This window comes from Hirundo rustica, chromosome 13 (genome assembly GCF_015227805.2).
Source record: "Hirundo rustica isolate bHirRus1 chromosome 13, bHirRus1.pri.v3, whole genome shotgun sequence".
NCBI lineage: Eukaryota > Metazoa > Chordata > Aves > Passeriformes > Hirundinidae > Hirundo > Hirundo rustica.
This window is the reverse complement of record NC_053462.1, coordinates 14442564-14456273: the sequence shown is the minus strand read 5'-3', so window position 1 is coordinate 14456273 and position 13710 is coordinate 14442564. Positions and strand designations below refer to the sequence as shown.

Here is a 13710-nt window from a genome sequence, read left to right as displayed (position 1 = left end):
AGGAGAATCAGCCATGACAACTTTTACTAAAAGTTTTACAATGAGCCTTGTGGCCATTTTTGCTGTGAGAGCATTTACACAGCTCTGCACCTCCTACAAGGTCACCCTCAAAACTCTCCTGCATTTCCTTGCCTGAAAGAGCTTCAGTGGCTCCTTGGCTTCTACAGGAGAGGGAATACAAGACTGCAGGGTCTTCTGTAACCCATGGCTGCTAGCTGAGCAGTGGGAAGTCACCAGCTGAAGCAGAGAGCCCTTGTGCAGCAGCAGCTGGCAGCACTGGTGGGCAGCTCCTGCCCAGGGCTGTCCTGCCCTGCTCTCAGATCAGCCAGAGGAAACCCCTGTGGGGCACAAGGAGGGGGTTCACACCCCAACACCTAATACACATCCTTGGATGACATCTGAGCAAGCCCTGGCTGGGCTCTTGGCACTGCCCTCCCATTTGCCGAGGAAAATACTCACTATGCTGAATGTTTCTTGGTCCAGATCATCATCCTCATCTTCTCCAATGGGGATTGGCTCGCTCCCTGCAGTGATGTGGACGGGACCTTGAGATCTCTTCCCTTTACTTCCAGATTTGGCCTCGCCACCTTTAGGCTTTACAAGGGCAAATTACACACATCACGCCACGAGGCAGAATGGAGGATCCCAAGCGACCCAACTAACAACCTCCACACTATTGTTACTGGCAGTTGCTAAACCCGGGCACAGTTCCTACAACTTTCCTCCCAAAATCTCCAGCTGTTGAGCTGCAATGGCTCTGTTCAGCTTTACATCGTTCCTGAGGGAGCGGGGAGAAGTCAGAGCCAACAGTTTGGATACAAACACGATATTCACACTCATGGGGAGAAACCAATGTTGAAGACTTGGAAGAGAGGTTAAAATAAAAGGCTGTCTCTCCCTTGCAAAGAGCTCAGGGTAGTCTCATGTCTACAAGGATCTGCAACTTTATGTGATATCACTAGTTCTCAAATCATGGCCTGTCCATGTACATTTTTACCTATATAACTTGCAGTCAAAGCCATACCAAAAATCACTGGAAAGCAAACTTTCCCCTACACAGGCAGCAGAACTTCTTAGTTTGCACTTATGACCTCAGTGTCAAAACACACTGGGCATGCAGTACATACCTGTTCCTTGGACAGGTACTTCAGGTCATTATTATGGAAGCTTTTACCCCCCCCTTCCAATTTTCACCCAGCCTCAGGGCAGTTGTACCCAAAATTCAAGAGACATTTGAGTCTCCAGCATACCAGTGATGTTGAAACACTCATTCTGTTGAGTCCTGAACAGTGACAATGACAACTTACAGTCTTGATGGTGTGGACACTTGGGTCATTTGGGTGAGTCTAAATTAAAGGGGAATACAGACAAGGAGCGGCCAACCCTGTGATAAATCACAGCTGGACAGAACTTTGATCTGAGTGCTCCAGGCTCTTTCTCTGTTCTTCCTTAACATCAGCTCTGTGGCCATATCCATGTCACAGGGACAGCTGTACTTTAAAGGCAGTCTGACAAAATCTCTTCCGTTTTGGCCACATTCCATGAAGCTTTAGGACATACCACCTCTTCTGCTTTCTGTGGCAATTCAGAAGGGCTGAAAAAGGGATAACCCCTCACCCTACAGTGCTTCACTGATGTCTCTTCTCACAGGGCTTTTAATGAATCCCAAGTCTCACAGTTTGTCCTGCTCAGGGACTTCCCTATCAAGCTGCTCCTGGAAGTACCCCATACCTTCTCTTTCTTTTCTTTTGTCTTCTTTTTCTCTTTATCGCTTTCCTTTTCTTTCTTAGAGGACGTCTGCTTTTCCTTGTTCTCTTTGTTCTCTTTCTTCTTCTGTTTCTTTTTCACTGGGCTCTTGTCCAAGCCATCCTCCTAGAACATCAGTCACAGCACAAAGTTGGAGCCCCTCACCTCGTGTACATTTTCTTCCATAAAACATCCTTAAAACACATTTGAGGCAACTTCTGAGCTCCATCCAGATTTACCCTCACACCTCTTTAAGCAGACAGCGAGCCCTGCTCAAGCAGCTGCCATCCCCCCACATGTGACAAAGGGGTATGGAAACCAGAGCAGCCCCACTCTGTGACAGGCTGGCAGAGCAGCCCTGCTCTGCTGTGCCAGCTGCGCTCCAGAACGCTCAGCCCCTGAGGTAGATACGGATCAGCACACGGACAAAAAAGCCTCAGACTACAAGCCAAACCACTCAAAGACTGAACGTTTTCTAAGCAACAGCATGACCTTGGTAAACTCCAGCTTCACCACGGGCTGACGTGCCCAAAAGGAGAGGGAGACAATTCTTCTTTCTCTCCTTTATAAGGGCAACAGGCTTTGTCCTGAGACAACCTTTCCCCTGAGTCAATACGTGGATGTTTGTGGCCATTCTGGGATGCCCCAGATCCCTTAAAGCACTAAGCTAAAAGAATAGGTGGGGAAGGTCCTTCTTTCACACCAACAGCTGTTTGGGTGGTTTTGTGCATTTGCCAGCCCTTGGTAATTCGCTCTTAGTGCCTCTGACTCCTGGGGGCTTTGCTGGGAATGCCCCCCAAGGAAACCTGGAAAAGCCACAATTCACCCAGGCTGACTCACCTTGACTTCACCTTCTTCTGACTGGTTGTCTGAGTGCCGAGGAGAGGAGAGCTCATTCCCATGCTCATCCTTGACTTTGGGAGCTTTGTTCTCTTTCTTTACTCGCGGTTTCCTCTTCTTTAGCTTGCCCTGGTAAAAACACACAACATGTCAGGGAAAGCAAATAGCTACAGCTACTTCCTGGGGACATTTCCCATCTCCTGAACATTGTGCAAGCAGCTGCAGGTCCTGCAGGCTGGCAGGAAGCCTGATGAGCCCAAATCCTTCAGTAAGTGCAGCAACAACCTGCCCCTTATTAATTAAAGTAATTAAATGAAAAGTATCACAATGTAATCGGACAACAGACAAGTCCATATTCCTTCACATAAGTGATGTCTGGTGACCTGGGAACACAGGGTGTCTCCTGCCATGAACCAACCACTCCCCCTGAAACCCCCAAAATCAAGCAGCCACATCTCACCTCTTCCCCATCTTTCATGTTTTCTTTCTTGTCCAGATCTTTTTTCAGCAGTTTCAGTAGATAATCAACTCGGGTCTGAAGCTGTTTTCCCTGAGGTTTCTTATCTGTCTCAACAGGTAGGATCTTTGATAAAGCAGAAAAAAAAAAAAAAAACATGTACCCATATGCACAAAGCTTGACCAAAGATTCACACGTTAGCAGCAGCCCTTCCAGGCCCAGCACAGGGCAGCAGGTGCTGCACCTTCTGGGGGAACAAGAAGGCTCAAGCTTTCCTTCTCCCTCTCAGACTGTCCCTGTCTGGCCAAAGGCAAAGCTCCTAGCAGGCAAGCATCCCTCCCCTTGGAATCCTGCAGAATTTAAAGGATCCCAAGGCTTGCTTGATAAGTTCTCTTGAAGGAAAAAAAGAATCCTTTACGAGCTATATTTGGGACCTTGAGTTGCAAAACTGAGTCCACTCTCCTTGACACACGGGATTTGTTTGTGACAGCTTGAACAGCAGCCCAGTCACTCTGGTAACCTGAGAGATCAGATGGGGCACAGATGCACAGTTTTTAGTGGAAAACAAGGCTGAAAGGTGACACTTTGTGGAGGAAATATCTCAGCTTGTCAGCTACGTTTGCTTCATACTTCACTGGAAAATGGGTGGCGTGTCTCAGGCAGCTGTTTCCATTGCAAAATGCCTTTCTGAGCTCCACACATGGAGGGCTCTCAGGCAGAGCCTGATCTTTGCTAGAAGCACCAGCAGGGATGTCACAGGAACGCTGCATGCTGGCAGCAAAGCTGCTGTGGAGATTCCCAGTGCTCCTCAGCCCTGTGCTGCAGTTTCCACACTCTTTCCACCACACTGACACAATGGATGGTGGATTATTTTTATCCCAGATCATTTCAACATGGTGCCTGTAAACCATTCTTGTGGGGATGACTGAGGAACAGAGGAGCTGGATGGAGGCTTTCCAGCTGGCTGTGCAGCCATTCCCAGTCATGTAACCAGACCCTCAAAGCTAACACGGACCAGCCTTGACATAAGCAGAGTCAAATCCGTGAAAAATTATTTCCACTCAAAAATTCACACTCAGCTTCTTGTGAGATGCTCAAGGAAACATCACGTCACAGCCTCTTCTATCCTGTGCATGGAACCACACATGTCAGCACTGCCACTTTCTGCCTGAATCATTTCAGTGTGGTTCACCTGGTACTGCCCACAAAATGACACAACTCTGCTTTCCATCGAGCATGCAACATTCCATGAAGGTCACTGTTTTCCTCATTATAATTTATCATGATTTTTGGAGTAGTTACAAACATAAGCATCTGTTTCTGGAGTAAATGAGGCATGTTTGCTATGAGCACTGCAATGGTCCCAATGGAAGCACCAAGCAAAGCAACCTACCTTATCAGATAACTTCAACTCCGGATCTGTTTTAATTAGCTCCCAGTTTCCATAACCATGCTCGTAAATTCCCACTAACAAGCGAGAATCCTCCTCCACTCCCCAGTCTACATCAAAATGAGCAGCTTTGACACGGCACGTCAGGCGGTACCTAAAGGCATTTCAAACACGAGCTACTTTTAATGCTGTGGAGGATAAAGCAAATCCACACATCCAGGCTATTCTCTTTCCACTACAAAATCCAAATTCCCTGAGCCTCTTTCTGCATTGCCTATTTAGCCAAACTCACTTCTTCCTTTCCTCTGGGTCCGAGGGAATGGATTTGTGCAGCATTTCAAACTCCTCTTCGTGCTGGATGATGGATTTCACATTGACTTGGACACCAGAAATCTTGATGGTAGGACCTCGTCTCTTTCCAGGTCCTTTCCCTGCTCAGCAATAAAACACAGCAATTTAGAGAACTCTTAAAGAAGGAAGTGTCTCTGTAAAATGGCTTCGCAGACAGTGATCAAGATCTTGCCTGCAACCTCTCATTTAAACATAAAGCCCAAAATGTAAGTTTTCTTCCTCTAACTTGCTTAGATCTGCAATTTAAACACCTCCCAGTATCATTTTCTTAAAAAAAGCTTCTAAGTATGCTGGAGCTGTTGATTCTGCAGTCTTGGTCAGCTGCAACAGGCAGAGACCCAGCAGGAAATCCATCCCTGACTCTGTATGTCCAAACAAAGAGCAAAGAACAGCCAGAGAGTGGGTGGTGATCCCAGCTCCAGGAATTGCTAACTCTGGATCCAGCTTCACTGTGGAGTACACAGCACCAGTTTGATTTCCAGCCCTAGGAGCAGATAAAATAAGATCTGCTTTGCTTTGTGGCCCAGCATTCAATAAGCTGGTCACTTCAGCCTTCCCCCACAAAAACTCATGTCCAACAGAAGCTGACAGACCCAGGTGCACTGTCCAGTCTGAGCAGAAAGCTCAGGGGCTCCTCTCCGTGGGTGAGAGCTGCCTGGCAGAGATGGCGTGATTTATGTTCTTGTTCACTGCTTCTAAGTCACACTGTGGCCTCCCTGTCCAGCATGGGAATGGTTTCCTACCAAGCTCCATCCTAACAGCAGCACACAACCCCTTCACCTACCTTCTGCTGGATTTTCCTTCAGCTGCTCCTCATATTCCTGCATTGCTGACACACAGCTGTTGTGGATGAGCTCCCCTAACCTCTTCAGGTCAGCCACGGATTTATCCACCAGCTCAGCATCCCGGGCAATGCACTCCAGCCTGGGAAACAGGGAGAGTTTTGTGTTTGATACAGCAGATCTTCTCCCAATCACTTCCTATTCAATTGTTTCACAGCTCAGTGCTGTACAAATAGGAATGTATGAAGCATGCATGAGTTGAGTTCCTGCAGAAAACAACCCAGGTTTTGTCTTTTTTTTTTTTTTTTTTTGGTCTAACAGCTGCAGTGCAGATGTACAAAAACTGATCCAATCCTTTGGAATTTTTAGTACCTAAGCAAAGGTGAGAACTGTCTATCTCGGGGACAACAGAGACCCTCTGTGACTGCCCCATAGTCCCTCAAGCTTTTCCAGTTCCACATTAATTCCATTTGATGGTCCAAAGCTGCCATCTGCTGTCCCTTTTGCCTGCCTGAAGTCAGTAACATCGAGACTCACATGCAAGCCTTGTGTTTCACACCAGAAGAGTAGAACCAGCTGAAAAAGCACTGAATTTCTCCTGCAATGCATTCAGGGAACTCTGCCTCAGCCCTGACACCTTTCCAGAGCCAGCACAGGGCCAGGGCTCTGCAGACCCACGTTTGAGGATGGTGCCTCTCTTCATTTCCCTTCAGGAGGGACAGAGGATGGAAAGATGCTCCAAATTCTGTCCTGGGGCTAACGTGCATAGAGAAGCTTGGCCAGTGTTGTGGGTAGCATTTGCTGCTCTGACAGCTGCTCCCTCTCCTTTCTGGGCAGAGTGGGAATGCCCCAAGGGCTGGACTGTGCCAGCAGGACACTGCTGCGTCACAGCCTGGCGCCATGGCTGCTCCAGCTGGTTTTTAGCCAGCATTCCTCAGTGCCCATCAACAGAGACACAGGGATGTAGAGCAGTGATGGCTCTGATGGGCTCTGATGGCAGGACAGAGGTGCTTGTGCTGTCTGTGGAGATTGTGTCCAGCACCCAGAACAATGTGCTCAGAAGTATAATGTGCCTCCAAGATTCCCCTCTGGAGCAGGGCCAGCCTGGGACTCACCGTTCAAGAGGCAATCCAAACTTCTTGTAAGCCTTGATAAACCTAAGGAGAAAAAAAACCCATAAACAACAAAACCCTAAACTAACTGCCATAAAAAGCAGGTCCAATATCACAAATGTGCTTGACTATATTAATTGCAGCCTGTCACATTATCACCCGTGCATTCCCCACTGATCAGCTCAGCATCCCTCAGCACTGGGAAGCCTCATCCATTAGCCCCCACAAAGGGTTTTGTGACCTTGGCTGAAGAAGAACACAACATCATTATGAATGTTGAGTGTTTGACAGATGAGGGGAAAAGAAAAAAAAAGGGGAGAGTGGTAACTGTAGGGCAAAATAAAAAATAAAAAAAAACCAGAAGAAAGCATTGGCTCACACCATGTTGGTAATTATTAACTTCATTTTTCCAGGAAGAAAAGAGGCATTAAATCAATGTCATTAGTAATTTTAAAGCTCAGGCTGTAAATGTAGCAACCCATCACAGAAGAGCCAAATGTGGTTCAATCCATCACAGAGCTTTGCAGACGAGGTTTGCTTTTTATTTTCATGTCTTATTTTTACTGTGAAAATCCCTGCTGTGGCTAACACAACTTTAGGGCAAGAATTGCTGCAATCAAACATTGCCTTGAGCTGGGAGTAGACACAATGGCTACAACTACAGGTTATTTTTAAAATTAATTAATTTTCTGTCTTCTTTTTTTCATTTTGTATTCTTTCAGCCTCTTTCTGCTACATCACAATAACCTAAAAGGCTGTTGTATTGCATATTGTAACATGTCCTTCCTGCTCCATGGTTTCAAGATGGTTATGGGGCAGCTATCACAGGCCAAAAACTCCGATATCTCCTGCTTAAAACACACCAGCTCAGAGAGAGAAAGAGTTAAGGAAAACTCATAACCCCTTCTCTTCCATCTTTGGCTGAACATCTGGGTAGAGCTGTAAGACAAAGGTGTCTGAGAAAGACTCAAGAATTAGAAGACAGGAGAAGAAAACAACGTCCTGAAATTCAGTCCCCAGCTGACATCAGAGACTGACGCACAACCAGTCGGATCAACAGGAGCATGCTTCTCATGAGGTCATTTTGCCAGAGCCTGCCTTTCACTGAGAGCTTAAATCAGCAGGATGACTGCCAGAAAAATGTCAGGAAGGCCAGAGCCCTTGGCTTGTCCAGCTCTGCAGCTCATGGCACCTAAAGACCTCACAGGGCATGAGCTCGATCCACTTGGCCCACAAAGGGCACTTACAGCACAGATTAATTTTAGGAAGGTACCAGCTTCAATCCAATCCTTTTTGCACTGACCTGAATGTTAAGGTCATCAGCTGGGATCAAAGTGAATTATATAAAGGTGCAGAAGCTGTGCCAGTGAACCAGCTCTGCCTAGCTGCTGACGTGCTTACAGGTGAACACGTCCTGGATTAATCTGGGATTTTCTCCCCCTGCATTGGATTTCTATATTTGTTTCCTGAACTGTCTCTTGTGCCCAGCACTGACCTCCTGATTTCAGCATCAGTAAATCCTTCCACAGTGTCTTTTCTAACACTCCGAGGGCGTCCCCTGCGCTTCGGTCTCTTCTCATCATCGGTATCGTCAGTCTCGCTTTCTGATCCAGATGATCTCTGAAGCCTTCTCTTGGTCTCTGCATCAGATTCACTGTCATTTGTCTGAGCCTGCATGTACCAGAGAAACAGCAGTACAGTTAACAACTGCTAATCTAATCAGCTAATAACCTCCTTCTGTCCCTCCGTGCACTGACACTGTTTAATGGACTGTAAAACACCTGAGCATCCATTCCTGAAGATGCAGGAGCCCGTGTGACCAACCCAGAGAGGCTGCACACCCTTCCAGTTCCCAGCTGGCTGAGGCTGTGGTGGTCATCCTCCTTTCACAGCCACCAGTTTCACAATTGCATTTTGATTTACTGAGAGACATTAAAATACTGATTTCCATGGGTTTGTGCCACTGTCCCTTAGACTGTTTTGAAAACCAGGACACCTCAGAAATTAATCTGGATTTGTCCAACATGAATTGTCCTTCTCTGTGTTTGTCACATCAGTGTTTTTCCCCAGTTCACCCCAGAGAACAGTTCTAACCCCTTAAAGTCCCATGTCGCAGCAGAGCATCCTCGCACAGTCAGCTTTCTTTTGGATTGGGGTAGATCCCTTTACCTAAAGAAGAACTTGGGAAGACAGACTCTCTTTTGCTCCTCAGGATCCAGGTTTAGGCAAGATCCACCCAGGGAGCTAGAGAGCCCAAGGAAAAGAGACAGCCAAGAAATGGCAAAATCTGCCTCAAAATCCAAGTATCCATTTGGATACTTTGCTTTGTGGTCACTACAGGTTCTTTTTATTTTGTCTGCTAAGGTGAGATGAGTCGCACCAAGTCCAGTCTGGGCCTTCACACTGCATCCCAAACCACTGGTCCAATGCACAGTGCCAACACAGTGCTTTATTCCCAACCAACTTTGGAGGAGGGCAAGATGCTCAGATGGCAAGGAGGCTTCCCCTGAGCGTTCTCTTTGCCAGCTCTTTCCTCCAACCTCTCATCCCCTCAAGATGGGCTGTACCTTTTTAGTTGAGCTCCGGATTCGAGGCAGCATGTAGATTTCCTCCAATTCTTTCTGCCTTTCTTCCTCCTCCACCTTTTTCCTCTGCTCTTCTGGAATGATATCATCCCAGTCCTTCTGGGACCGCTCATCCAGCTCTGTCTCTTCCTCCTCCATGGTTGCAAAGTTGGCAACCTTTTACAAGCAAAGGAGAAGTTTTAGCAATTCCCTCCCCTGGCAGGAACACCCCAGAGCTGTCTGCTAAGCCTCAACTTCTTCTCCATAGGAATTCTGCCAACACTTCCATAACTACTTCATAATTGATCCCTATGTCACTACATTCCTGGCTCCTTGCCACGTCTTTGGACTAACAGCTTTTGAGGAAGTACGTGCAGTTTAAGAAGTACTGCTGAGTATTTGTAAATTATTGGATTTGTTTCCAAATTTGGTAAGTTCTGCCTTTTTATTCGCAGCCTTCAAAACCGCTTTCCTGAAATTAAATTAATACCTCCATCGGGGGAGGGGTTGGAACTGGATGATTTTTAAGTTTCCCTTCCGACCCAAACCATTCTGTGGTTCTGTGATCTCTCCGAGGTGTTCCTGACCCCACCAGCACGGCAGGGTGTGGGGAGCCACATCCCCACACCCCACTGCAGAGCCTGGGCGTCTCATACCTTGAACTGTGAGAGCAGCTCGTCGGTGGCACTGGTGGACACCTCATTCTCCCGTGTTTCAGCCAGACGCAGAATCTCATCGATGTCCATCTCCTGCCAGCCAGGGAGAAGGAGGGATAAAGCGGAGGGTGCCGGGCACAGCGGGGAGTAAGAGGCTTTGAGAACAGACTCGTGTGCTGATATGAGCTAAATAAAGTGCAAATATCTGCAGGGTGTCATCCCAGAGGGCAGGGATGAACTATCTCAAGTGGTACAAGGAAGTACAAATAAGGTGACAGAACAGAAGGAAAGGACCATCAAGGCTGAACAGTGGAGATAATTTCCAGGCAGTGAGCTGTATGAACTAGAGATTGTGTTCCCTGGGGGAAAGCTCTGCTGCTTGGGCCATTAAGAGAATTGGTCAAAACATTCAATGCTAAACTGTCAAGAAATGGTGCACTGAGGCAGGAGAGAGCGACCTGTTCACTGCTCTGTGCTGACTCGTGCCTCGCTCAGAACCACCAAAAAAGGATGCTGAGCAAGTGCTCATAAGAGGCAGGGAGAGGAGCCTTCGGTAGGCTGTGCTGTCACTAGCTAACAATCCTCAGGAAGCAAGGGACTTCCTTGGTGACCGTTACTATTTAATCCCCCACAACAAGGCTCTCCCCAACCCCTGATCCCCCAACCCCAGACTCTGATTTCAGCTTCTTCAGACTCCCACGTGTCTTATTCACCAACCTGCTCCCACGCACAGGGCAAGAACAAAGCAGGAGCAACCACACACAGTCCCTCTTGCAGACCTGCAGAGCACTACAAACTGCTGTGTGATTTCAATTTCAAACTACCTGAGGCTCTGACTCTTCCCCTTCAAGCTCCTTGAAAAGATCTTCGGCTCCAAACTTCAAAATAGCTGTCAGCTCCTCTTTGTTGAAGGGATTTGAGCTGCAAGAGCAAGAGAAGGAAAAGGTGTTTTGAGCTGTTCAGTCAGAACTGCTACAGCACAAAACCATATCAAAGTTTTTCCTAGTTGAAGCACGGAGTAAGATTTCTACCCAGCACTATAAAAAGCTTTGTTATTAATCTCTTTCCTGTTCTAGCACAAAGACTGTAATGGGAACCACCTCCATCTACTGGGGGAAATGAAGAGAATCTGAGGTCACAGCCAAAATGCAGCTGTTCCACAGCCAGGTTACCTCAGACCAGGATGTCCTCTGGGTGGAAGACAGAAACAAAAACAAGTAATGCCCTAAAACTAGGTTTAAATTTCTGATCATCTTTATCCTATGTGTCCAAATTAATGCCTGCAGAGGCCAAATCAGTCAGCAACGGAACCTGCCATTATTTATCAGCCTTCTGTGCTGTACCCTATCAAATCAATACTGGGAAATGCCAGCAGGTGAAGCCACGTGCTCCAGACACTTCTGCCTCCCCACAGCCACGTACTTGGATCTCCCAGAGTTGTTGTCCAGAACAGTCCGGCCAGTGGTGTCCATACGCTGGATAACCAAATGATCCAGCACCATTTTCTTCTTGGCTCTCTCAATGATCTCCTCCTCCACTGTCCCCTTGGTGACCAGGCGGTAAATATTCACCTGAGAGGCAAAAAGAGAACACAGCTATTTCCTGGACTCTGCTGAGACAGCAATGCATCCCTCAGCTGTTTTCACTGGGCTGCTGACATTGTCTCTTCATGTGATTTTTCAGAAGAAAAACAAGCACATTCTCTCTGTATCTCAGGATATCCAGTTAAAACCAGGATGGTTAACACAGATCCTGTAGTGTGACTAAGCACAGAGTAAAAATCTTCTGAAACGATCACTCTAAATTCAAACTAGCACCATACTAGCTTTTCACACATCTAATAACTCCCAGTAAAGGTGTGTGTTCTACTTTTTAAGTTTTTCAGGGCAAGAAAGAGCAGAGTTCACTAGGACTAGGCTGAGGAGTGCCATTGTGGGTTGGGTTCTGGGTCTGTTCAAAACCAGCAGAAGGACTTGGCACCTGGCAAATCTGGGCTGGTTTTTTGTCTCCTACTTTTGAAATGAGAATCCCTGGGGCAGCACTCTCTGGAGCAAGGACTGGGACAAAAAGCCCATGTTTTCAGAAGCTTTGGTGAGGTGAGAGGATGTTTAGATGCACACACTGAAGGCACAGTGAAAACAACCCAGGCAGCTCTTCTGACCTGCTTCTTTTGTCCAATCCGATGAGCTCGGGCCTGAGCCTGAAGATCATTTTGGGGGTTCCAGTCCGAGTCAAAGATAACAACAGTATCAGCAGAGGCCAAATTAATTCCCAGCCCTCCAGCTCGTGTTGACAACAAGAAACAGAAGTCCTGGGAAGCAAAAAATAAAAAAGCATCCATGAGTTAACCAGCTTGTAACTGTGGGCATAAAATAGCAATGGTGACTCAAAAGCTGTAAAGGGAAATGGAGGGAAGGCTGTGTTGCACTCGTGCTTCTTACAGCAGAAAAAGGATTTCCTTCCCAGAAACCCTGTTCATGCAGGCTGAGCAGCACCAGTCTTTAAACCCAAACTCAGGGTGAGGCCCAGGTGAAGGGTGTGCTACTGCAGGCATGAATCAATGTGGGAGAGCAACACAAGCAGCTCAAGGTAAGGGCACCCTGGAGTCACTTCTGAAGGTCAGACCATGTTGCCCACCAGACTCCTACAAAGGCAGCAGGCAAACACCTGCTTTTTGTTGCCTGAATCCTGCTAGGAGTGAGGTCAGCAATGAACAGACTGTGCCAGGTTAGAGCCAAGATGCCTGAGCCCCCATGGATGTCCTCAGGACAGGGAAAAGGGCAGGTTCTGTGGGCATTCTTGCTTCTTTCCCCCCCCACACTTCCTTTTGTTAACTTTCCTTTTGTTAACAACCACGATGTCTCACAATTCCTGTGTGAGCCAAGAATTCCGCTCCAGCCCAGGCTTCTGGAGTGAGGAAAGGTATTCCTCACAGCTGGGCTGACTGACACAAAAACAAGTGTCCTGCACCAGTCACTGTGAGTCAGCAAGCCCAGATGAGAGGTTTCAGATGCCCTCTCCTATTACACTGGAGGCTTTCACCTCCAGCACCAGACTCCACCACCTGCCAACACTTAAAAACCTTCTTTTGCCTCTCTCATTTCATATTCAAAACCAGCTTCAGACTGGAAGCACTCAGCAACCATCTCATTCTCCAGACCAACAGGGAGAGAATTGCTAAATTTTGGCTCTTCCCAGCCTCTTCAGGCCTTTCTGGAAATACGACTTGCAGCGCTGTTCCTCGGCTGCGAGGGATTTAAAATAAGCAATATGGCTGGTTGCAAAACCTGTCACATCCGTGTCTTGAAAAGTACCTGGGGTGCTGTTAAAGGAACTGAACTGAACTAATCCCCTCTGGTCAGTCACAACCTGTGGCTCAGCCACAAACCCTCTGCCCGGGACTGCGGTACCTCGGAGCCGTCGGCGTTGAAGTGATCCAGCGCCTGCTTTCGGATCTCCCCCTTGATCGAGCCGTCCAAGCGCTGCAAAAATCAACAATAGCGATAAAAGAAAGAAGGTAAAGGAGCCCTGAGGGACTGCTGCACCCGAGTGCTGTCAGCCCTTTGCTGCCTGCGGCGTTTAATTGTTAAAAATAGCCACCAATTAAAAATAACTGCTCTGCCTCAGCTGTGTCACAAGGGCTGGGGGATGCTGGGGAACAGGCACACGGCGGGTGACACCGCAGCTCCCATTACAGCCTCCCAGCCAGGCCCTCTGTGCTCACTGTCCTCAGGGTTTACCACATGACACAGCCCAAAGCAGGGGCCTGTCAGAGGAGTTTTGCAGAGATAGGGCCACACTGAAATGAAGGG

General features: G+C 47.6%; 1 protein-coding gene across 10 annotated transcripts in view; it reads right to left on the bottom strand.

The window, feature by feature from the left end:
- The window catches only part of CHD2 (chromodomain helicase DNA binding protein 2), an 86675-nt gene that overhangs the window by 6405 nt on the left and 66560 nt on the right, over nucleotides 1-13710 (bottom strand). For all 10 annotated transcript variants that reach the window (XM_040077071.2, XM_040077074.2, XM_040077069.2 and 7 more), the window contains 15 exons: nucleotides 13309-13380; nucleotides 12060-12209; nucleotides 11321-11469; nucleotides 10723-10819; nucleotides 9899-9991; nucleotides 9246-9419; nucleotides 8174-8349; nucleotides 6682-6723; nucleotides 5569-5708; nucleotides 4726-4864; nucleotides 4437-4587; nucleotides 3047-3169; nucleotides 2587-2715; nucleotides 1732-1872; nucleotides 460-594 (listed from right to left, as the gene is read on the bottom strand). In XM_040077071.2, the coding sequence (XP_039933005.1) occupies nucleotides 460-594; nucleotides 1732-1872; nucleotides 2587-2715; nucleotides 3047-3169; nucleotides 4437-4587; nucleotides 4726-4864; nucleotides 5569-5708; nucleotides 6682-6723; nucleotides 8174-8349; nucleotides 9246-9419; nucleotides 9899-9991; nucleotides 10723-10819; nucleotides 11321-11469; nucleotides 12060-12209; nucleotides 13309-13380 (1911 nt within the window). The remainder of the gene's footprint in view (nucleotides 1-459; nucleotides 595-1731; nucleotides 1873-2586; nucleotides 2716-3046; nucleotides 3170-4436; nucleotides 4588-4725; nucleotides 4865-5568; nucleotides 5709-6681; nucleotides 6724-8173; nucleotides 8350-9245; nucleotides 9420-9898; nucleotides 9992-10722; nucleotides 10820-11320; nucleotides 11470-12059; nucleotides 12210-13308; nucleotides 13381-13710) is intronic.